Below are 26666 nucleotides of genomic sequence, written 5' to 3' on the forward strand. Positions count from 1 at the left end.
ATCCTGCTCCGCGAGAGGAGTAGGCGGAGTCGACGGGGGAGCCTGCCTGCCGCGTGTGGACCCGCAGTAAGTACCTTTAAGTTTGAACTAAGATACTTTGACTTCAGCTACATTATTCACGTAGCTGAAGTTGCGTATCTTAGTTCGAACTGGGGGCTTAGTGTGGACCAGCCCTTAGGGAGGTGGAGTACAGACATCGACAGTAGAGCGCTCTGCCATCGACTTAGCTTGTCTTCACCAGACCTGCTAAATCAACACCGTTGCATCGATCACAGCAGTGCCGATTTAGCCAGAAAATAGACAAACCCTAAGTCTCCAGTCCTTAGGATTGCCATCAAAACACTGCACATGTGCTATGAATGTAACCAAAATAGTGATATCTGCTGCAGTCTTCAGACAGCCTGAAATAATACCTCTGACACCTATCAAGTGTCCCTATTCATTATCAGGGATGATAATGCTAACGTCTAATGATGATAATTCAGAAGGACAGTACTGTTAACTCTTCCATTCCTGATCAAAGCAAGAAAGAAAGGACAGGGAAGATGATATGATGAGGCTCTCTCAGGAGCTGAATCTCACTCTGACATTTCAAGTAGGAGTTTGTTTTATGGGCAGTGCTCTAGGAAAGTCTACTTCTTTTCTCCCCAGTTTGAACACAGCAAAAATGGACAGGCTTCTCTAGAGCTGGGTGAACCATTCATAAGAACGGCCATACTGGGTCAGACCAAAGGTCCATCTAGCCCAATATCCTGTCTTCCGACAGTGGCCAATGCCAGGTGCCCCAGAGGGAATGAACAGAACAAGTAAGCCTCAAGTGATCCATCCCTTGTGATCCATCCCTTGTCACCCATTCCCAGCTTCTGGCAAACTGAGACGAGGGACACCATCCCTGCCCATCCTGACTAATAGCCATTGATGGACCTATCCTCTATGAACTTATCTAGTTCTTTTTTGAACCCTGTTATAATCTTGGCCTTCACAACATCCTCTCGCACAGAGTTCCACAGGTTGACTGTGCATTGTGTGAAAAAATACTTCCTTTTGTTTGCTTTAAACCTGCTGCCCATTAATTTCATTTGGTGACCCCTAGTTCTTGTGTTATGAGAAGGAGTAAACAACACTTCCTTATTTACTTTCTCCACAGCAGTCATGATTTTAGAAACCTCTATCATATCCCCCCCCTTAGTCGTCTCTTTTCCAAGCTGAAAAGTCCCAGTCTTATTAATCTCTCCTCATATGGCAGCCTTTCCATACCCCTAATCATTTCTGTTGCCCTTTTCTGAACCTTTTCCAGTTCCAATGTATCTTTTTTGAGATGGAGCGACCACATCTGCATGCAGTATTCAAGATGTGGGTGTACCACAGATTTATATAGAGGCAATATGATATTTTATGTCTTATTATCTATCCCCTTTCTTAATGATTCCCAAGATTCTGTTTGTTTTTTTGACTGCCGCTGCACCTTGAGTGGATGTTTTCAGAGAACTATCCACAATGAATCCAAGATCTTTCTTGAGTGGTAACAGCTAATTTAGACCCCATCATTTTATATGTATAGTTGGGATTATGTTTTCCAATGTACATTACTTTGCATTTATCAACACTGAAGTTCATCTGCCATTTTGTTGCCCAGTCACCTTGTTTTGAGAGATCCTTTTGTAGCTCTTCGCAGTCTTCCTGGGACTTAACTATCTTGAGTAGTTTTGTATCATCTGCAAATTTTGCCACCTCACTGTTCCTTTTTCCAGATCATTTATGAATATGTTAAATAGGACTGAGGCCAGTACAGACCCCTGGTCAACACCACTATTTCTCTCTCTCCATTCTGAAAACTGACCATTTATTCCTACCCTTTGTTTCCTATCTTTTAACCAGTTACCAATCCATGAGGGGACCTTCCCTCTTATCCCATGACAGCTTACTTTGCTTAAGAGCCTTTAGTGAGGGAACTTGTCAAAGGCTTTCTGAAAATCTAAGTACATTGTATCCACTGGATCCCCCTTGTCCACATGCTTGTTGACCCCCTCAAAGAATTCTAGTAGATTGGTGAGGCATGATTTCCCTTTACAAAAAACAGAGAATCATAGAATATCAGGGCTAGAAGGGACCTCAGGAGGTCATCTAGTCCAACCCCCTGCTCAAAGCAGGACCAATCCCCAACTAAATCATCCCAGCCAGGGCTTTGTCAAGCCGGACCTTAAAAACCTCTAAGGAAGGAGATTCCACCACCTCCCTAGGTAACCCATTCCAGTGCTTCACCACCCTCCTAGTGAAAAAGTTTTTCCTAATATCCAACCTAAACCTCTCCCACTGCAACTTGAGACCATTACTCCTTGTTCTGTTGACTCTTCCCCAACAAATTATGTTCATCTATGTGTCTCACAATTTTGTTCTTTACTATAGTTTCAACCAGTTTGCCAGGTGCTTAAGTCAGGTTTACCGGCCTATAATTGCCGGGATCACCTCTGGAGCCTTTTTTTAAAATTGGCATTACATTAGCTATCCTCCAGTTATTTGGTACAGAAAGTGATTTAAATGATTGGTTACAGACTACAGTCCGTAGTTCTGCAATTTCACATTTGGGTTCCTTCAGAACTCTTGGGTGAATACCATCTGGTCCTTGTGACTTATTACTGTTTAGTTTATCAATTTTTTCCAAAACCTCCTCTAATGACACCTCAATCTGGGACAGTTCCTCAGATTTATCGTCCTTGAGTGCTCCTTTAGTATCTCGATCGTCCAGAGGCCCCACTGGTTGTTTACGTCCTGCTTCTGATGTACGTAAAAAAATTTTGCTATTACTTTTTGAGACTTTGGCTAGCTGTTCTTCAAATTCTTTCTTGGTACACTTCATTTGCTAGAGTTGATGCTCCTTTCTATTTTCCTCACCAGGCTTTAACTTCCACTTTTTAAAGGATGCCTTTTTGCCTCTCACTGCTTCTTTTACTTTGCTGTTTAGCCATGGTGGCACTTCTCTGGTTCTCTTACTATGTTTTTAAATTTGGGGTATACATTTAAGTTGAGCTTCTATTATGGTGTCTTGAAAAAGTTTCCATGCAGCTTTCAGGGATTTCACTTTTTGCGCCGTACCTTTTAATTTCTGTTTAACTAAATTCCTCATTTTTGTGTAGTCCCCCTTTCTGAAATTAAATGCTACAGTGTTGGGCTGCTGTGGTGTTTTCCCCACCACAGGGATGTTAAATTTAATTATATTATGGTCACTATTACCAAGCGGTCCAGCTATATTCACCTCTTGGACCAGATCCTGTGCTGCACTTAGGACTAAATCAAGAATTGCCTCTCCTCCTGTTGGTTCCAGGCCTAGCTGCTCCAAGAAGCAGTCATTTAAGGTGTCAAGAAATCATGGTATCATGAAATTTAAGAGATCATGGATCTCAATGTGTCAGATGGGTATTTGCACAATGTACTGCAAAATGTGAATATACCACATCCTCCACATCACAGCATACATGGTAGAAGGACAAGGACGATTCTGCTGACACAGCCATTGTTTCCTACGAGCAACTAGGGAGCAGTTGCTCTCAAGGGATGGCCCAGGTGCTTCAGGCACAACAAGATGAACAGCTGTTCAGAATCTGATTGTGAATATTCACAGAGAGGGTTATGTAGTATTCACCCAGCTCTGGTCGTCTCAGCAGAATATAATCATTAAAATGGAAAACTGAGATGCTGTAGTCTACAATTACCAAACTAAATGTAGAAGCCAATGAAATGGGGATGTTTAGATTGCTCCTGTAGATCTACCACTACAAGAGAAAAACTTCCTCAAAAGTTCAATATAACCATTATTATCAGTTCTCAAAGAAAGTAAATCACTGCTGATACAGTCAGCAGATAACACGGATGGGTGAAGTGATAAAAGTTGATGACAGGGCACAGATCCTTAGTAATCTCTGGTAAACTGGATGTGATGGGTTGAATCACAGAAACCCACCGGGAGCTGCCACCCGATGTGCCCAGACTACTTCCACCCCTGCTTTCCCTGCCAGCTCAGCACTCCAGCACCCTGTCTTGCTGAGCCAGACACTCCCGTCTGCTCCAGCAAAGACCCAGGGTCTGAATTACTTGCCCCAAAGCTGCAGGTTTACCTGAAAGCAGCTAACAGAAGTGTTCCTGTCTTTAACACTCAGATGCCCAACTCCCAATGGGGTCTAAACCCAAATAAATCAGTTTTACTCTGTATAAAGCTTATACAGGGTAAACTCATAAATTGTTTGCCCTCTATAACACTGATAGAGAGATATGCACAGTTGTTTGTTCCCCCAGGTATTAATACATACTCTGAGTTAATTAATAAGTAAAAAGTGATTTTATTAAATACAGAAAGCAGGATTTAAGTGGTTCCAAGTAGTAACAGACAGAACAAAGTAAGTCACCAAGCAAAATAAAATAAAATGCGCAAATCTATGTCTAATCAAACTGAATATAGATAATCTCACCCTCAGAGATGCTTCAGTAATTTTTTTCCTCAGATTGGACACCTTCCAAGCCTGGGCACAATTCTTTCCCCTGGTACAGCTCTTGTTCCAGCTCAGGTGGTAGCTAGGGGATTCTTTATGATGGCTCCTCCACTCTGTTTTGTTCCACCCATTTATATATCTTTTGCATAAGGTGGGAATCCTTTGTCCCTCTGGGTTTCCACCCCCCTCACTGGAAAAGCACCAGGTTAAAGATGGATTCCAGTTCATGTGACATGATCACATGTCACTGTAAGACACCCCCCCCCCCAAGCCTTCATTCCTCCCAGCCTGACTCACAGGAAGGCTTGCCTGCAAACAGAGCCATCCAGTCAATTGTCCTGGTTGATGGGAGCCATTAAGACTTCAAACCACCATTAATGGCCCACACTTTGCATAATTACAATAGACCCTCAGAGTTATATTTCATATTTCTAGTTTCAGATACAAGAGTGATACCTTTATACAAATAGGATGACCACACTCAGTAGACAATAAGCTTTGTAATGATACCTTACATGAGACCTTTTGCATAAAGCATATTCCAGTTACATTATATTCACTCATTATCAAATTTTTATAAAATCATATAGACTGCAACGTCACTCCCTTCCCCTGAGTTTACTGCCAGAGACTTGGACACTGACCATGGCGGAGGCAGTATACCTAAAATTCAGTTTTGGGCTCCCCTATAGGGCAGACACTCCTATGTCCCCCAAAAAGGAAAGAGACCCTGATCCAGCTGTAGGTTTACAGCTACCAGCTATGACAGACCTTTCACTGGCCAGCAAAATCTCCCCCCTTTCACTCAGGTTGGGTTTGCTTCCAGCTAGAGTCCTTGGGGTTTGTTCCCACGGCAGTAGTCACCAGGACCCCAACTTCCAGCTCCAGAATACATGTCTCTGTGCACCTCTTCCACTCCATTACAGCCAGTTCATGCTTCTGGGTCTTAATTGCTTTGTCTCTTAAGTCTAGGCTGGTGGGCAGCCTTTTCTTTTTCCAGGGCAGCCTTTTCCTGGGCAAATTGTACATCAATTTCCATTGGTCTTCCCTTGAGACCATCACTTGATGAGCTCGGATACCACAGAGAACCCCCTCCCGCCAGAACAGGCACCCCTCCACTCATTATCAAATTTTTATAAAATCATATAGACTGCAATGTCACATTGGACACAAACAAACATGCATTTTAGTACAGCCAAATGGAAAGTCATATATATAGGAACAAAGAATGTAGGCCACACATTTGTATAACTGTAGTGCAGGGGTCGGCAACATTTGGCACGCGGCTCGCCAGGGCAAGCATCCTGGCGGGCCGAGCCAGTTTATTTACCTGCTGACGTGGCAGGTTCGGCCGATCGCGGCCCCCACTGGCCGCAGTTTGCTGTCCCGGGCCAGTAGGGGCAGTGGGAAGCGGCGCGGGCGAGGGATGTACTGGCCACGGCTTCCTGCTGCCCCCATTGGCCCGGGACGGCGAACCGCGGCCAGTGGGGGCCGCGATCGGCCGAACCTGCTGCGTCAGCAGGTAAATAAACTGGCCCGGCCCGCCAGGGTGCTTACCCTGGCGAGCCACGTGCCAAACATTGCCGACCCCTGCTGTAATGCGTAGTAGGACCTCTAGTCATGGACCATGACCTCATTGTGCTAGGCACTATACAAACATGGAACAAAACCAGTATCTGCCCCAAAGAACTTCCAATCCAATATAAAGCAAGAGATAACAGAGGGATACAGACAGACCAATTGGGGAGTACAAGGAAACAGTGAGACTCTATTGGTCAGCATGACAGGTCAGTGCTTTCTCTACAATGGGGAATTTTTTTCTTGGAAAGAAGTGACTATGAAAAGGATTTGGGGTCATGGTGGATAAACAACTGAATATGCACTCCCAGTGTGATACAATGGCCAAAAGGACTAATGTGACCCTTTGATGTAACAACGGGAGACTATCAAGTAGGATGAGAATATAGGACATATGAACTCTACATGGCACCATTATTAGAATTTTGTGTTCAATGCTTGTGTCCACACTTCAGAAAGGATGTGGAAAAACAGAGAGAATTCAGAGAAAAGCCACAAGAACTGAGGACTGGATTGTATTAATTGTAAATCAGGAATGTCAGAATAATCTCTTGGGCTACAGTAGACTCTAAATCTTTACCAAATGATAAATGAATGAAGCTTTTTCATTTAAACAAGTCTGTAGCCATTTCCCTTGTGAAAAGTCTTCAAAACAGAAAACGATTGTTTGTATGATTAGTCATGCCATTTTTCCTTTTAAAAAAATCCTTTCAGGAGCTGGCATTTGCCAAGGTGACGACTGACTTTATGGTCCACAGATGAGCAGAGAATTTTTTAAAATTTGCCTTAAGGTCTGGTAGACTTTTATAATGGGACAGAATGGGGCAAGGATTGGACCTTCCCACCATGATACACACACACTACCACCAAATTCATGAATGATCCCCCTTGATTCCCTCTCAAATCTGGGTTAATGCACTCATGTCTGCAGAACTCATAAACCACACAAGGACTCCTGTGGCGGTTCTATGTTCCACATTGGCTCTACTGGACTTTCTAAGCCCTGCATAGACTTTGCAATCTCTCTGCCCCCAATTCACAAAAACTCCATTACCAAACATACATACACAACTTCACTGATCACACAACTGCATGTCCCATCCACCCAAATCCATGGTAATACACTTACTCCTGCACGGTTTATAAATTTGGAAATGCACAATTCAAATTCCCCAAAGTGTAACTCTGCTTCTGACAGACATTAATCTGCTTTCCCTTGTGGGTGCACTGGGTGGCATGGTCACACATACAGAGTAAGAATTGCTTCAGGGACTTTCTCACATTTTCTAGCCTTGGATTTCTTTTCGCTTAACTGAATATTTCCAGAGCTGCCAATGTTTGTTTCTTTAGAACGCCACTTTTCTTTTATGTTTTGTTCATAGATACAAAGATTTTAAGGCCCAAAGAGCCATTATGATAATCTATTCTAAACTCCTGTGTAACACAGAGAATTTTACCATTTGATTTTTGCATTAAGCCTGCAACGTCTGGTTGAAGTACAGCACGTCTTTTAGAAAGACAGCCAAATCTGATTTAAAGATTTCAAATGATGGAGAATCCACCACATCCAGAACTAAATTGTTCCAATGGTTAATCATCCTCGTTGTTTAAAACGTGCACTTTATTTCTAATCTGAATTTGTCTAGCTTCAGCTTCCTGCCATCATTCTGCCTTTGTTTGCTAGATTAAAGAGCCCTCTCCTATCAGAAATCTTTTCCTTGTGTAAATTCTTGCAGATCAAGTCACTTAACCATCTCTTTCTTAAACTAAATAGATTGTGCTTCTTTAGTCTCACTATTGCAGATTTTCCAGACTGGAAATGGTTCAGAAAAGAGCTACAATGATTCAGTTTTTCAACATTCTTTTTAAAGTGTTGATATCAGAACTGGACACAGTATCCAGTAATGGCCTCATTTAATGCCATTTATAGTGGTAATAACACCTCCCTACTTTTTGCCTGATATTCCCCTGCTTATACATGCAAAGATCATGATGGTTCTTTGAGCTACCATACTGCATTAGGAATTCACAGTCACTTGATTATCCACCAGGATACCTAAGTGTATTTAAGTCACTACTTTCCAAAATACATATCCATCATGTGTTTCCTGCATGCTATTGACATAAATTTATAATTTTAATTACCTTAAACACAATTCTGTCTGGAAATTAAAGTCACTCATTTGTGCATGGACATGGAAATGCAGCTCTTTTGTGGTTTCCTAAACTCTACATAGTTCTCAAACAGCAAATTATACATTTTGGATGTGGGATTGGTTTTGGTTGGCTAATAAAAGTGAGACCACAGAATACAGCCACAGATGAAGAATTTAAACATAATACTGGGCTAATCTGGGTACAGAAAATGCAAAGTAGAATTTTAAATGAATGAGAAAATTCTGGACACTTACACAGTATGGAATATTTGGTGTTTTTTCTGGAAAGGCTGACAAGTAATTCAAGGTCAACCTGCCAGAGCATTCAGAAAGTTACATTCTGTCTTCCGTCACTCTCCCCCCATTTCCTGTTTCCCTAAGATTTGTGACTCATGTTAAGTTCTACAGGGGCAGAGAAAGTCCAAGTTCACTCTACTCCGATAAGATTGAGGGGTTCAGTAGTACTGTGTAGATCAGTGGTTCTCAACCTATTTACCATCGTGGCCCACATATGCAGCTCTCTATGTGTTATGTGGGCCGCATCCATATATACTACCTGTACATCTACAAAAAAAAATAAGGTTTAGTATTTGTTATACGATAGCAATGTGATTCAAATCGACATAGTACCTTTCATTTCAACACTGGCAAATGTCTACCAAAAGCATTTTAAATTAGCAAAATAAGTAAAAACATTAACTGTTCAAATGAATTAATTTACAGTAAGGGTGGCATGGCATGGTGTATTGCCACCTTCACGTCCATGCTGCTGCTGGTGGCACAGCTGGGCTAAGCACCCAGAGAGCGCAGCTATGGAGCCTGCCTGCAAAGATGGGGTGCCCCCCCAGCCAGGCACTGTTCCGCATGCACCCAGGCCCTCCCACCCCGGGACTGCCCCCCAGCCTCTCCCTAGACTGCCACCCAGCCAGGGAATACCCCCCATCACCCAACCCCCCCAGGACAGTCCCCCAGCATCCAGACCACCCCCCAACATTGGGCTGGCACACAGGATGCCCTGCAGAGACAGGATGACAGAACAAGAAGCAATGGTCTCAAGTTGCAGCAGGGGAGGTCTAGGTTGGATATTAGGAAACACTATTTCACTAGGAGGGTGGTGAAACACTGGAATGGGTTCCCTAGGGGCAGGGATAGCTCAGTGGTTTGAGCATTGGCCTGCTAAACCCAGGGTTGTGAGTTCAATCCTTAAAGGGGCCATTTAGGGATCTGTGGGAAAAAATCCATCTGGGGATTGGTCCTGCTTTGAGCAAGGGGTTGGACTAGATGATCTTCTGAGGTCCCTTCCAACCCTATGATTCTATGATGTCCTGTCCAGGGCAGAAAGCCCCTCCCCGAGGACTGCCCTCTCCATCACTCAACAGGGTGATGGTGATTCAGTACCCTGGCTTCCTGCCAAGGCCACTGGGCCCGATCCTGCGGGGGGTGGGGAGGGTGCTGGGGCTGGGTCCAATCCTGCACCTCCCCGCCAACTCTGCGCCCAGGGCAGGTGTCCACCCGACCCTAGTTATGGCCCTGAGGATCTCACATGAGCTGCAGCTGTGTGTTGATTAGGCCACAAGTGGCCCACAGGCTGAGAACCAATGGTGTAGATCAGTGGTCCCCAACCTTTTTCGTCTGGCAGTGGCCAGACGAGCCACGGAGGACTGTGGCGGCGGACGAGCATCCGCCGAAATGCCGCCGACAAGCAGCGTCATCCAGAGGCATCGCTGCCGAAATGCCGCCGAAAATCAGCAGCATTTCGGCGGCGACGTCTCTGGATGACGCTGCTTGTCGGCGGCATTTCGGCGGATGCTTGTCCGCCAGCCAGTACGCGGGTGCACCTAGGCGCCCTGGCAGGCGCCATGGCAACCACGGGCATCGCGTTAATATCTGGTGTAGATATTACCAACAATGTTTAGTATTATTACTTCCATAGAATTACTATTATTTGCTGAGCATGGTGTGTTCAGTGCTGCACTGTACCACAGAGAGAACATGGTTCCTACTCCCTGAAGCTTAAAATCTATTTTAAAAACTCCAAAATATATACAATGATGCACACACAAAATGCCAGGTGACTGGACAATGGATTTACAGGTGTGCATTTTAAGGAAAAGTTTAAAAGAGGAGAGCATAGAAGCCTGCAGCACCAGCACTGGAAGGGGTTCCATTATTTAACTGTTCAGTAGGCATATGACCAGTTTCCAGGTCTGATAATCAGCAGTGTGAAAGTTTACTTTCTCTTGAAATATACATATAAGCAAGTTTCAGGGTATTTTTTGCTGTCTTGGTCAAATGTAAGCCGAATGATAAGTGAGATGTGAGATCACTTAATAAAGATTATTTAATATTGCCTTGACATTTGATGTAGTATTAGTTTATTTTCTTTTCCTCCATCTTCTCTTCTCCAGACTTAGACAAATAGGCAGACTGAAGCAATAAGGTATATACATACACTTCATCATTTCCATCTTCAGCAAATGACTGATAAAAGGTTAGTTATCTCTTATTTCTTTGAGTGATTTCCCAAAGAGATCTTACGATTAATTTTTAGGCATGAATTTCTGATTCAGGTTTAGTCCAAGAATTATAGGGATCACCTTAAATGTTGGTTATTTGGTTTTCTTCCACATCCTTAAGATATCTGATAAGAATAGGGCTGGCCTGTTGGGATCAACATCTGTCCCTATTCCTAGTTCAAACCCCCATAAAGCAATGTAAGTGAGCTACAGATGGTTGTGCACAACACCACGCTAAGTAAAGGACCGATGCTGTCTATCTACTCACCATACTATTAACAGATTTCCTTCTCTATCTTACCATACAGCAGTCTTCCAAAATCCTTATTCAGTCCCAGTACTCATCATCCCTACACTGCTCCATTATTTGGTTATTTTGCTCTTTATAGGAAAAGATGAAGCACAGACTGTAGCAGTAACACAGTCCTAAGAACAATTTGCAACTTGTAGCACAAACAGCCAACGCTCTTTCTACAAGTGTCAGACTGCCCTGCCTCTTGTCCCAGTGACCGAAGGCTGTAAATTTCGATTCTAGTATCTAAGGGGATATGTTTACTTCATACATCTGATCTCTTACTTGCCTATCATTGTTCTTCTTCTTCCTTTACAGAAAATGAATAGCCTGAGAAAGGCCAGATCCCAGATGAGAAAGGTCCCTCCCCTACCTTTGATGCCTCAATGGATTTCAATTGGGACAAGAGAATTCTAAAACTTGAATTTTAATGTTCATGTATAGCTCCCAATTTCTTGGGAAGCATTGTTATGCTCTAACAGACAAAAAATTCTTTGTGTCAAAGATTTTATGTGAACAAAAGTTATTTAATGGGTTTCTGCCATGCTTATGTCTATCTTCCCAAACCAGAATACAAGACTGGTGTGATTTTGCACGGGCCCTTAGTCTATTTTTCCACATGTGGATTTGATTGAATAGTGGAGGATTGAGGTAAATAGAAGGAGGGGACTCGAACACTTGGAATGAAGAAATTCACTCTCATATCTGGGGGAACAGAAGACCCCAAATTGCCTTCTCTATCACTGATTACTTCACATACTTCTCTTATCCAGACTAAATAATATACAGTTAACTCGAAGTCTGTCTCTGTCTAAATATTTAAGTTGTTCCCTCCAGTGTACAATTTCGTACTTTTCAACACTGATTGATCTGTCTTTGTATTGGCTTCGTAACCAACCTACCTAGGTCCTCCTAGATTTTCTCATGTGTTAGCTCTCCCTCCCCTTCTTTCCCTCCCACAGTAATGCCCATGAAGCAGCTAGTTTATATGCGTGACTAAAGATCTTGTGAGACTGCAGTTATCAAGCTATTTCAGAAGCAGAGCATCTCTGCTACATGGTGGTTTCATGTTATTTTGAAGCAGGAAGTAACATATTTTGAGAGACCTACAGAAAACTTAAAACCCAAAACATTTTATTTTAGATCTAGTGATGAAAAGTGCTTTATGAGTTCAATGAGTAATGAGAATAGCAGGACAAACTCTGCTCTCACTTATATTGGTGCTACTTCATGGAAATCAATGTGAATTACATAGGTGACCCAAAGAGGAGAAAATGGCTCAACATAAGCAGTTACAGTACATTGGGGTGATAATTAAAAGAGCTATGAATTGTTATGCTTCAGAGCAAAAGCAGATCGATCCTCAGATCACCTAGGTGAAATGAGTATGAAATTTCCCATCCTAATATTCATTACACTAGCAGTACATTAGCAAGTGCATTATGTTTATTCAAGATTCAATGTTTTTCTAAAATATATGCTCTAGGAATTATTTTGGGAAAGTTCTATGGCCTGATGTACAGGAGGCCAGGTTCTCTGGCTGGTGTTATACATGACATAAGACTAGATGATCACAGTGGTCCCTTCTGGCCTTGGAATTGATGAATCTTATGGTGGTTTTTGCCTTTACTTGCAGCCTACTGCTGGAGCCAGAAATACTAGACTGGGAGGACTATTGGTCCATTGTGGTATCATGATTACTTTTACTAATTAGACTGTAAGCAATGATGTGTTCAGTGCTTAGAGCACAATGTGGCCCCAATCCTGACTGAGCCCTGTAGGTACTACCATAATACAAATTATATGTTTCTTCCCCCTTCTCATCTCACAGATCCAGCTCCTTCCTATCCTTTCTTTGCAGCTTCATAGTCACACTTAGCTCCTTCCCTTCAACACTCATCACTTTTGCTCAGCCCTGTTCAGTTATTTACCTGCAACACTTTCTTGTTCCTTTGAACGTTGTTCATGAATGGCTGTAAAAGCATCAATATCACTATTTGCACACAAGCACCTCACACTGAAAACATCCCCCCACTTCAATCCTCTTGTTCAGAGATAATCCTGACTTCCATGAACTAAATTTGGAGTCTGAGAGTAAAAGTGTTTTTTTTAATCCAAGTCCATAATAACATGAATGGGCTCATTCCTTTCCAACAATTTTAGGACATGAATTCCTACTGCCATCCCAGCTGCCTATTTTCTGATTGCTCACTTCCTTATCACCTTTCCAGGACTAGAACAGGCTTTAGTTCACATACAATTCATCAAAGGTACTTGGAGCAGTAAGGATTTTGTAATGGCTACATTCATTACAATGTAGCCATTACAAAATCCTCACTTCTCACTTCTATATGGCGCCCTTCTGAGCCCACCAGGAAAGTGATGTTTGGGGCATGACCTCGAAGAAGAGTTTAAGACAAAACAAACATGTCAGTTTGGTAAAAAAACCTCATTAAAATATGTACTTTGGTACTCAGAATTCTTGACTCGGACCAATGCACAAAGGAAAGGGTGGGATCCTTAACATCGCCTCTTGAGACAAACTTGCATTTTTACTGCGTGATTTGTTTCTCATGTAACTGGAGACAGTGTGTGGTCTACACCCTTGCTGTATCTACAGTCCGATACTTACATTCTGGGCTGCAGACGCAAAAATATCAGATGATTCCTGACTTGCACTTAATTTGTGACTCACAAATGCATTAGAGTCTATCTGAAGTTGACTTCCAATCTGCTGCTGATACACACACCTTGGGACTTTTCGCATCAATCCCTGCTGGAAATAATTTCACACCCCTCTCTAAGGATTAGGACTTTGTTACAGATCAACTACCAGAAAAAGTAATCTATTAGGACATTTGGGATTGTGATGCTATCTAAACCCTTACAGTCTGGGGGATTCCTTAAAATGCAATGCTAGTCTGTCTACTGTTTTGCTTTTAAAAATCCCAATTGATTCTAGGCTATTGTATAGTTATACCATGTTTCATGGTAGTGAATACTACAGTTAAGGCTGCAACATAATTAATTATACATCTCTACTTTCATTCACACATCACTTTCTCCTTTTTGGGTTGATATTTTTTGTTTCAACCCAAAGGAAAGGGATTTTTCAGGAAAGTTTGAAGAAAATCTTATAGACACTTTTGAGTCATAAAAGTGGGTAAACTAAATATATATTATTTATTTATAAACACCACACTTACAAATAATTTTGTATAAAAGTATACTCAGCTGACTTTACAACTTCAAACTTTGCAGGTGGCTGGATCTTAAATAGTTTCTTTGCTACTTTGGAAAACCTGAATAACTAAAAATTATAACTGATAAATTATACTTAATTCAAAATTGGCTTTGGTACATACTGTTTATGAAATTTCTACCAAATTCCTACCACATAGGAATTGCCACAATGGATCAGACCCATGGTCCATCTAGTCCAATATCCTGTCTCTGACAGTGGCCAGCCTCAGATGTTTCAGAGGAAGGTGCAAGAAACCCCACAAGAGGCAGATGAAAGATAATATGTCCCCTTGCAGGGCTCATCCCAATTCCTAATAGAGATCGGCTGAAACCCTGAAGCAGGAGGTTTTATATAATTTCCAATCTTTTTTTAGCATTATCATAACAACTCTGGAAATTATTGTTATCCAGATAAATATCCCAACCCTTTTTGAAGCTTGTTAAATTACTGGCTTCAGTGACATCATGTGGCAAAGAGTTCCACAGCTTAATTACATGTTGCGAGAAAAAGTATTTCCTTTAATCAGTTTTGAATTTATAACCTTTCAGTTTCATTGAATGTCTCCTTGTTCATGTGTTATAGGACAGAGAGAACAAAGACTCCTGATTTATCTTTGTGATACATATGGCAATTTCTTGTCATATCCTTGGGAGACGTTATTGAATTAAGTTTTAGTATTGTTGGGGTCCATTGTATTAAATAAATGTATTATTGTGGGCACACAATAAGGGACCTGCACAGTCTGACAACCTCTGGTTAGGAAAGAGAGAGATGTGGGTCTTTGCCCAAGAGAGATTATGGCTGAGGAGCTGGGAGCCTGGAGTGGATGCCCTGAGGGACCATGGTAGGAGAAATACAAGTGCAGTTCCTCTGAACTATATGTTTCAGAGTAGCAGCCGTGTTAGTCTGTATCCGCAAAAAGAACAGGAGTACTTGTGGCACCTTAGAGACTAACAAATTTATTAGAGCATAAGCTTTCGTGGGCTACAACCCACTTCTTCGGGTTGTAGCCCACGAAAGCTTATGCTCTAATAAATTTGTTAGTCTCTAAGGTGCCACAAGTACTCCTGTTCTTTTTTCTGAACTATATAACAATCTTCTCTAAACTATTCATTATTTTACATACTTTTATCACGGCCCCTTTCTCTCCTTTCTAAAGATAATCCAATCATATCGCAGTTTTTAAAAGTCTCTTATAGGAGGTTCAGGAAAAGGCAATTATTCTGCAATATCCTTTCTGAGAGTGCTGCATATAGTATTTTAGGTGTGACCACATCATTATTTATATAATGGCATTGTGCTGTCTTTTGTATTTTCCATCCCATTCCTTGTTTGCTTTTTTGACCATAATTGCATATTGAGTAAAAATTTTCATTGAGTTGGTCACAGTGATACTCAGATCCTTTTCCTGAGATGATAACTAATTTAGAACCCTGTAAGGTGTAGGAATAGTTCAGATTTCCCCCCTGCAATGTGCATTACTTTGCATTTATCAAAATAGAATTTTTGGGTGCTTAAAATGTTTCAGTGGCATTGCTGTTGTGCTTCAGTGTAGAGAATACCTATGCCAACAGGAGGGGTTCTCCCACTGGCATAGGTAATCCACCTCCCCAAGAGGCAATAGCTAGGTTGACCTAGCACTGTCTACATTGGGACTTAGGTCAGTTTAACAATGCCGCTCCAGTGTGTGGATTTTTCACACTCCTGATCGACATAGTGAAACTGACCTAATTTTCTAATGTAGACCAGGACTAATCTACCATTATTTTGTCCATTCACCTACCTTGGTTAGGGCTAGGTCTACACTTAAAAGTTATACTGGCATAGCTACGTCAATCAGGGATGTGAAAAACCACACCCTTGACTGACACAGCTATGGTGACAAAACCCCCAGTGTAGACACAGCTATTGATGGAAGTGCTCTGTTGACATAGCTAATGTCATTCAGGGAGGTGTTGTCCCTACACTGACAGAAAAACATCTGTTGGTGTAGGCTGCATTTACACTAGGGGGCTATGCTGGTGTAGATTCCACAATGTAGACATAGCCTAGGCTCTCTAAAGTGCCACACAGTCCTTTCTAGTTTTGACTAACCTAAATAACCTTATGTCATCCTGCATAGTTCACTCCTGTTTTCAGATTAATATATCAAACACCCGATCTAGTACAGAACCTGGAAGCACACCACTTTAGCCATGATGAAAATTAACTATTTAATTCTACTCTTTGCTTTTTGTCCCATTGCCATTTTTTTTTTATCTACCCCATGACTACTTAGTTTCTTTAGTAGCCTCTTGTTAAAAGCTTTTGACAAAGGGCTTTGGAAGTCTAAATAAATGTCAACCAGTTCTCCTTTATCCACTACTTTATCAACACATTCAAAGAATTCTAATAGATTAGTGGGATATCATTTTCCTTTGCAGAAACCATAATGATTAGTCCCTATCATACCATAATCTTCCAGGTGTTTTATTATTATTATTTATTATTCTATTTTTAAATTATCATTTCAACCAATTTACCATGTGCAGATGTAATGCTTATTGGTCAGTAATTCTCCCAATCAGCCCTAAAGTCTTTTTAAAATACAGGTAAAGCATTTTTCATCCTGCAATAGTCCAGTACAATAGCTGTTTTTAACAAGTTCTTATTTTTGCTAAAAGCTCAACCACTTCACACCACTTTTGCTAAAAGCTCTTTCATAACTCTTGGATCCATCATCTGGGCTTTGTTCAATCATCATTTCGTTCCAGCACCTCTCTCAATCTCTGGTAGTACCTCTTTTTAATACCAAAAAAAGAGCAGGTATCTCCCCCAAATCTTCTGCAGTGAAGACTGATGCAAAGAAATCATTTAGTTTCTGAGCAATTTCGTTATCATTAATTGCTCCCTTCAACTTCTGATGATCCAGCAGACAGAAATTCTTTTGCAGTTTTCCTGTTTCTGATATAGTTAAAAAATGTCTTGTTGCATTTTTTATCTAATGCTTTGAGCAATTTGTTCTTTGAAATTCATCTCAGCCCTCTGAACTTCCCTCTTACATATTGCTTACTGTAATTTATGTTCCTGCATATTGGCATAACTAGGGTTACTGTTATAAATTTTGAAAAATCTCTTTGGCTCAGGTAACCTCTTGAACCTTGTCAACAGAGGGTGAGACTACACAGGAAAAAAAGCCCCGCAGCAGTGAGTCTCAGAGCCCAGGTCAATGGACTCAGGCTCACAGGGCTAAAACTAGCAGTGTAGATGTTCAGGCTCAGGATGGAGCCTGGGTTCTAAAACTCAAACATCTACACTGCTATTTTAGGCCCCACAGCACAAGACCCATGAGCTAAGACCCAGGCTCTAAGACGACTCACTGCTGTGGATTTTTCTTTTCTGCATAGATGTACCCACCATCATATTTACTTCCTGGTTCTCCTTTTTGATCAGCCTTCTGTGATTCTACTTTTAGTTTAAGTAGCATCCATGTCACATCCAAGGACTTTTTTCTTTACCTTTTTCCTTCAAGGTCTTTTTGACTAGACTTTATTGAAGTCTCTCTTTCTAAAGTTTAGTGTCACCGTGTCCTTTTTTGATACTTTGCTTAGGATGTTGAACCTATAACTATTAGTGGCTCAACTACTGTTAATTCTTGAATTAGATCTTGTATGTTACTTACTTTACACTACGGCCATGTCTACAATAGTGAGTTTACAGAGGCACAGCTGTACCAGTGCAGCTGTGCCGCTGTAAGATCACTTGTAGCCATTCTATGCCGATGGAAGAGAGCTCTCCTGTCGACATAATTAAACCACCTACATCGAGTGGCATTGGCAGGAGAGGGTCTCCTGCCAACATAGCGCTGTCCACACTGGTGCATCTGCTGGTGTAAGTTATGTTGCTCAGAGGGGTGTTTTTTTCACATCCCTGAATGATGTAAATTATACTGACAAAAGTGCTCGTGTAGACATAGCCTAAGCTCCTCTTGTGTGCTCTAGATAGACCTAGTTGTTCCAAGGAGCAATCAACATTTAAAAGTGTCAAGAAATTGTTTCTTTGAACTTCATTCCATTGTACCATTTGACCTGTTTATATGTGGGTAGTTGAAGTCACCCATTATTATCATTTTGTTAGACTTTGCTGCCTCTTTGATTTCTCTCAACATTGTGCACTCCATATCCTTTTGTTGATCCAGAGATCAACCATATAGTCCTACTAATATATTTACATTTTTAGCGCTTGGGATTTGTATCCATATACATTTAACTGAGTTCACTCAGACCTATCATCTCCCAAATGCACTATGAACTCCAATACTGGGAACCCTCTCCATTTCTAAATTTTGTAATCTGGGGGTAATGTTGGATTCTGTTAATCTGTGGGTAACTTGTTACACTGGTTAATTAATCTCACTGTTAAATTTGACCTTACTTGTAATCTGAATTGATCTAGTTTCAGCTTCCAGCCATTGGATCTTATTTAGTATCGCTAACCCTAGGTGTTCAAAAATCATGAGTCAGACCCCAAATCATGCCATTGACTTAAAATTAAGTTTTTTTAATAAAAAGTTTTGAGTTTTTTTCTTTGTCTTCTGAGCCTTTAGGATGTTTTGCTTTATGTTTTCAGGTTTTTCTCTGCAACCATCAGAACTAGAAGCATATTTTACTTCTTTTTTTAAAGAACTGAGTTTCTCATGCTATCTCCTGATTCTAGCAACTGTGATTTTAAGAAAAACACCAAATATTGTGAGACTTGTAGTCAAATCACAAGAGTTGCCAACACTGACGTCTTTGTCTGCTAAATTACAAGAGCTCTCAACTATCAGAAATCTTCCCATGTTGGTTTCTACAGATTATGATCAATCACCTCTTAACTGTCTCTTGGATAAAGTTATAGATATAATTTGAGTTTCTTAAAGGTCTCTCTATCTGACAGTTTTTCAGACTTTGAATCACTCTCTCTCTCTTTTTTTTTTTTTTACCCTTTCTAATCTATCAACATTCTTTTTAAAATGTGGACACCAGAACTGGATACAGAATTCTTAATACTGATCTCATTAATATCATATACAAAGGCAATACCATGTTTCTACTTCTACATGAGTTTGAACAGTTATACATCCCAAAAAGAAATTATAATTAATGTTTAATTTTTAATTCTGAACCCCATGCACATATGCTTTTCAATACAGTCTTTAATTACGTGATTACATATTTCTCAAATAAGTTTCATTATCCCTAAATCTCTAATGGAAGAAGGCAGAGTCAATCTGGAGTATGGCTCTATCCCCTTTTTTCTGGGAAATCTGATATTTCTATCTTTTCAAACCCTACAAGTGAAAATAAATGATTTACCCAACATGTAATGGAGATTGGGGCATGGATGAAAAAGCTAACTGGCTGAGACTCAAGTCAGCACAGAGACAGATAATAATTACAAAATAGAGAAAAAGAGAAGTAGTGATAGAAACATTATTAGTAACCACAACTGAGGCAGTTCATCTGCCAAACATTTCTAAGGTTTGAAATTGGGGGCCATTTTGGATCTCAGATGCTTCTGGATCTCCAATTAGCAGCAAAGGTCAAAAGTGCTTTTTATAATGTGCTTATCTAGAAGGTTGTGTCCTTTCCTTTTTAATGTAGGGATACTTCCTGCAATTATCCAGACTTTTTCATGTCAAAGATAGATTACAGCAACGTGCTTTACATGGGGCTGCACCTTCACACTGTTTGAAAATTGCAGCTAGTGCAGAATGCTGCTGCCCACTTACTAAGCAATGTTTCATGCTGAGCGCATATTATTTCCATTTGAAGTATAAGGTGTTGGTTTTGACCTATAATGTCTTAAGTGGTCCTGTGTACTTGAGAGATTATTCTCTCTTTGTGACATATTACCTCTGGAGTGCCAGAGCTAACTGGCCCCTGGTTTAGACTGGAGGGGGCTGATGGCAGGGACTTCTCAGTGAGGGATCCTTTGCTTTGGAATTATCTCGATACCCTATACCCTCCCTAGTCACAGGAGCCTGGATTTGGTGACCTTTGGGACATGCTGCAAAATTCAGTGTTTTCCCAGGCTTTTTCTGGTATAAACAGAAAGGATGGTGGGGGTGGGGGGGAAATAGGACTGAGTTTGGTCTGGATTTGGGAGGGTTTTATTTATGAAGTCATATTTATAAAGTCTGTTTGCTACATTAGGATTAATGTTGATTTTTAAACATTTTTAATGCACCTAAAGAATATGATATATACATTGAAAATAAAAATATATTCTGATAGTGATATTTACATGTTTGGTGACACTAAATTCTTTTATATAATAAACTGGCTCTGTAACAGTAATTATTTTGGTCAATCTAAGTGTACCCTAGATAGAGAATTTTCTTTTAACGTATGAGGCCTAATTTTGCAGCCCTTGGCCCCTTATACATGAATAATCCTACAGAAGTGAAAGGCAATACCCATGGAAGAAAGGGGTGTAGGATATGCCCATAAGTGATTAACATTTTACTACATTAATTCTGAAGCTGATTCTTGTATCATTGTATTAACAATTTATACTTTCCAATTTTTTAATTTTCAGCATGTAGCTCTCTAGTTAACTTCATTTATCCATAAAAGGCTGTTATATAGCCTTTAGCTTTATTAGTAGAACTAAAAATCTTCACAAAGGACTGTTCAGACATTTTTCTCTTCAGTGGTAACACTGATAGTTTATGTACAGTTGTGTTTAGGACGACTGACTGGTTGTACATTACTGATTTTGAAATGTAACCATGTCATCACAACTTTAGATCTAAACTTGGAGGTTAAAAAAAAAAAAGCTTTTCTCATTAGCTGATGGAAATATAATGTCGTGTTTTGTATCTAAATCATATACAAGGACTTGAACCTGTAGATACTTGCACACATGCTTAACTTTATTCACGAGTAGTCCCATTGATGCCAAGGTTAAGCACATGCAGGACAGGAATGTTATTAATACAAGGACAGTAAGATATTCCAATATACCATAATTAAGATGTATTATTTCCCTGTTTAAATGTAAACCCATATATAGGCCATCCTATTAGTTGCTCTTACTCTTACAACAAGCTACAACTGTGTATCTAGATTTCAACTCTTCCAATGGGATCCACATGCACACAGGGGCCTTATACATGGAACCTACAGCAGGATCTGACCTAATTTTTTTTAAATGGCACTGTATTGTATTTACCTGAGTATCAGTATGTTATAACATAATTAAAGATGATATTATACATACACACAAGGGGTCAGTATGTATAATATCTAAGCTTTTCTGGCCATTGTGCCTGGCGTGGTATAAACATCCTGTAAACGAAGATAGTCTCTGACCCCACAAATTTAATCGTAGGCCCTAATCCTGAAACCAGTTACACGTGCATGGACCTTTGCAAACAGGTGGAATACCACTGACTTCAGTGGGACTCTGAGATTGGGAAATGTCCACCTGTACAAAGCTACAGAATCAGGGCCTAAAATCAGATACTGAACTGTATTGTGTGTATGTTTACATACATTAGATACATTAAATAAGATTAGTGAGAGTTTCTCCAACCTTTTTATTTTGTGGACATTTTTTTCTCTCATTGATTTAACACTCCAATCTACCAATGTTTAGTTCTCAAAATAGTTCATTCTATGGTGTCTTAGAATGGGTTCAGCTTCCTTCTTATAGTAAAAGGATAACAATTTGAAAAACTGTATTAGGTTAAAATGCTCAAACTTCCATAAACCACGGGATATCCTCTTTTTTTTTAAAAAACCCTATCAATATTCTATATTTTGTGGGTGAACATCTGAAGACCTGTATGCTCAAATGCAGCACTTACATACTGCACTGCTGTAGATTTTGGTATGGCATGAATATTGACTTCATGGGTGTTGCTTGAGGACAGAACTGGTCCTCAAGTATATTTGTCGAGGATACTTTTCATAATGGGAATATGGTTTAATATAATAATACTTTGCTCTGCTCTAGCACTTTCATTCCGAGTTCAAATTGCTTTACAAACCTGAATTAAGCTTCAAAATGCCTCAGTGCCTCTATCTTGTATTACTGTCCATTTCCGATTTGTTAGCAGAGGACCATATATTGCAAGACTGGCTCAAAGATCTTTCTGTTCTCCCATTGTTATATACAATTTACTGTTTTAGTTACTGAAGAGTCAGTGTCACATTTGGAAAGTCACCACAGGGAACTGCTTTTCAGAATTAAATACGACTTCAGAATTGAAATTAATAAAAACTATCTGTCTTCATGAGCTTTGTAGTATCTGGTTCTTGAACAGGGAGCTCAGTTGTGTGTGAGAAAGGCACCCAAGGCAAGTCACTGACAGACAAGATGGCACATGAAGGTACTCCAGTAGCGCACTATGCTCTGCTACAATGAACCGAACTCTACAGATACATGATGTGAGCAATCGGCCTGCTCACTGACCAGCACACCTGTGCTTCTGACACAGCCTCTGCTGCTATAATCTGTTCAGAGGCTCTCCTCTCTCTTTGGATCAAGATGTTAGAAACAGATATTGATTACACTTATAACAGGTACTGACGCTGTGGGAACCTGCGAATTGAGGATAATTTGCCTCCTTAGCTGAGCCAACACTCAGATCCTGGATCAATAATTATGGAGGGCAGAATCCACCTGTATCCCTCGGCTCCATTAGAAATATAGAAGTAAGGGGAGAAGTAGGGGAATCTCTCAGGATTTCAACAGAAAGCCCATCCTCTTTGAGTGGTGTTTGCCCAATATGGAAAGTGGCTCACCAGACTTTGCATTGTATCACCAACTATGATAGAAAGTAATAAACCCCATAGGAGCAACTGAACATGTCCATACATTCAGCATTAGTACACTAGCAGCTTTAGTATACAACTGCAGTTGATGACAGGACGAAAAAACAGTTATAAAAGAAATTATCTTAAGAGACACAGTGTGAAAGGTTAAAGAGCAGTAGGATACTATACTATACTACAAAGCAAACAGGTGGGCAGCTCAGAGAGAAAAAACACATAGTTCCTCTGGTTACAAATGTACACTTGGGAAATAAAAACAATTCCATTGCATTAGGAGCAGTAAGGGGGTGGGGATGGGGGTGGGGGGAGGATACGGCACTAGGAGCATAAGGCCAATGGAATGGGATAGAATAAAGTTTCTCTTACCTGCAGCAATTTTCCTTCTGCTGGAGTAACCTCAGCAACATTAGCAAACACTCCTTCCAATGTGATTGGCTCCACTTTTAAGGGGATCACCCTAATAATAGCCTTCTGTGCTGCTGACCTCTCTGACTCCGCTGCCAGTGCCAGCCCAGTATGGCCAAGTCCGACCTGCAGTGTAGCCATTAGCAGCCAAGGCCAGAGGACAGCCAGCTGCAGCTGGGGGCCAGCACTCATGCTACCAGCTGCAGCAGTGCACTTCGGCCACACATATCGCTCAGGAATGCGTCCTCACCCCACCAGCAGGTTCCAACAGTTGACAGAGCTGGTTAAGTATAGAGCTTTTGTGTGTTTCCAGTCAGTGGGGCAGATGGGAAGGAGAGGAGAGGGGCTCAGTAACCTACAGCCCCTTCCTCCTGGCACTCCTTATAGGGTTCCTCTTCTGTTTCTCACCATAATGGTTTCTCTTCCTTGGTGCCACGTGCCCAAAGGCCTGTGGGGCCTTAACAAAATTAAAAACAAAACACCAACAATCTAAATCAGGCGTTTCTCCTTCTCCTCCAATGGATAAATCCAGAAAGATCAATATAAACTGAACAAACGGGCATTAAAAAAACCCAGCCAGGACATACAACAACACTATGTAGCATTTCAGTCCTGCCTGAGCTAATCACAGAGCGAGTCTCTGCCATGCAAGAAGTGTCTCTATAGCTCCTGCCCTTTCAGGATTACATTTCAGGATGATCAGCAGGTCGAACACATCAATCTTAGATGCACTTGGCCTTTTCTCCAGCTAGTTATCTTCTCCACATATCTCATTCCCAAAAGCATAAGCTCTTTCGATTTAATGTTAATTTCAAGTATCAGTGTCCTCCATCAACTCCACATATTAAAGAATAATGTTGGAGGAGAGCGGATATTCCCCTTCGATAATTACAGCAGTATTTTTAAAGTTCAGTATAAATAATAAGTGTTTGCTATTGGGCTGTCCTCCAAATTTATTTGATCCCTGACATCCCTGTTCTGTTAGAAATGCCTTGCTCACTTGGGCTCAGGGATCAAGATTTATTCTCCTGGTTCAGCATAAGGATAGGAAATCACTAGTAATCTGTGTTTGGAGTCTGTTTTAAAGCACATATCTTCTGATCTTCAGTTCCCAAAATTCATTAGATGAACAAGAGGCTTCTCAACCTATTTTCAAATTCCCAGGAGGTAAAAAGGCCCCCAAAACATTTTAAAAGTTTAGCCACAGGCTTTGAGCAAAAAGTTACCAACATGTCCTTGTTTTATGCTATTCCTGTGCACGCTCAGGAACTGCTGTAATTGCTTTCAAGCACATGTTAATACAATGGTAAATAAAAGCACCACACACACAAAAAATCCATATGGGCTACCCAAAGGTCAAACAAAAAGTACTGAAGAGTCTTCATAATTGTAGAGAGGGGATAGAGAAATTCAGCAACTAAAATGACTTGGGACACTGATCATTCTCCTGAGAAGGGAGATATGGATTTTTAAGAGAGATCTGCAAACCTGCTGAGTAGTCTGCCTGCAGGAATCTCCAGGGGCTGAAACAGATGGAAATGTTTCTATAAATCCTGGACAAAACCAACTTTTAACAGCTTAGCAAAAACTGTCTCTTATTTTACTAACCTGTTACTTAGAAAAAAATAATTCTCTCCCTCTCTCACACACACACACACACACACACACACACACACACGCACGCATGCACAAAATGCAGGTAGATAGGAATGGAATTCCACAGCCCGAAAGACAATCCAACAAGATCAAAGGTAGAAATTTACTCCAGGCTGAAAGTTCCTGGGCCAGGCATGGCTGAAAGTTAAGTGTCCAAATGCAATCGAAAAAGCTTAGAATGAATCCAAAAGCATTTCTGAATACTCCATTCAAATAAAAGAGTCTCTCTTCTCGTTACAGCACATACAATGATCAGCTCGAAATGTGCGGAGCGAGAAAGAAAACAAAGTTTGGAAATATCAGCAACAATCCAGCAGCAAACCTAGGCAGACTGCTATCAGTATTAAAGTAGGCAACAAATCCCAGAAGCAAGGACTCTGAATCCTGAGGTGGACTTGGAAAGTTATGTAGATGTCGTGGAAGAGCTTTCCTTCCAGAAAAGCACTTCTGGATCGACTCCCTGGAGGAGGAAGCCTGTGGTTTGCAGTTTGTGTTCCTCAGCTCTCTGCCTCCCTCCCCTGGGACTGCAAGCTTTCTCTCTACCTGCTGACACAAAGTGAGGGTGGAGCAGCCATAGGCAACAACCCCACCCCCTTGATGTCTGGTTCTCAATGCTCCTGGACTCCCTCTCCTGATCCACAGCTAAATTGCATTCAACACATCCCTTACTAACTTACTAACCGATTAAGCTATCACATATAAATCAGGGTCATTGACTGGTCCTTCAAACTGACATTAAAGCAAAGTCTGTGCCCAACATAGCAAAGATAAAAATAAATAATAAAATAAATTAAAATGCTAAGTCAGATCAATAAACAAATGAAGTAGGGAATTTATCAGTGTGATGGCAGGCTCTTTCCCAGCCTTCCCGCGACACTCTGAATGGCATCAAGCCAGTATCTGAAGCAACTCCCCTCAGTAGAATGTACTGATTTATTGCAGCCTTATGTCTTCGGCCCTGGGAAGGACTCCGTCCATTTCACGCACAGCTTTTCTTCAGCTCTTGCTAATTTAGATTCAGTAGCCCTTTTCTAGTTGCTACTGCAAGAACGTTTCAGGTCAGGCTGATGTCAGAGGTCTGGAATTCAACTGTTATTCTCCTCTGACATCACTGGGAGGTGAATAATACTATAGGTCAGACCTATAACCTCAAAGTTAGGTTGCAAGTGGAAGTTTGTAACTAGGCATGTGATGGATCTGTGTTGACAAGGAATCTCAAAGACATACAAAAAAACCCCCAAGTATATGCCATACAGAAAATATGCTATCCTATCCATCCAGCCTCTCATTAAGCTAGTTAGGAGAGAATCTCTATAAAACATGGTGCTTATGAAAAAGGAATTGCACTCAAAAACATGACCGATTAATGACCCTTTGGGTACACATGGAGCCAAATTCATCCCTGGTGAACTCCACAGAAGTCAATGGAGTTACACAAGGGGGAGATCTGGTAGACTATACTTTTAAGAAGCCTATCAGTGTGGCAATGATGTTTTTAATTTATAAAGGCGCTATCAGGAACTATTGGTTA

General features: G+C 40.8%; 1 protein-coding gene across 1 annotated transcript in view; it reads right to left on the bottom strand.

Annotated features, from left to right (window-relative positions):
• RNF43 (ring finger protein 43) overlaps positions 1-23671 on the bottom strand; it is a 102404-nt gene extending 78733 nt beyond the window's left edge. Inside the window, exon 1 of the mRNA XM_065418543.1 lies at positions 23441-23671. Within this exon, the coding sequence (XP_065274615.1) occupies positions 23441-23671 (231 nt within the window). The remainder of the gene's footprint in view (positions 1-23440) is intronic.
• Between the last annotated feature and the right edge of the window lie 2995 nt (positions 23672-26666).

The sequence above is a fragment of the Emys orbicularis genome, chromosome 17 (genome assembly GCF_028017835.1).
Source record: "Emys orbicularis isolate rEmyOrb1 chromosome 17, rEmyOrb1.hap1, whole genome shotgun sequence".
In the NCBI taxonomy this organism is placed as follows: domain Eukaryota; kingdom Metazoa; phylum Chordata; order Testudines; family Emydidae; genus Emys; species Emys orbicularis.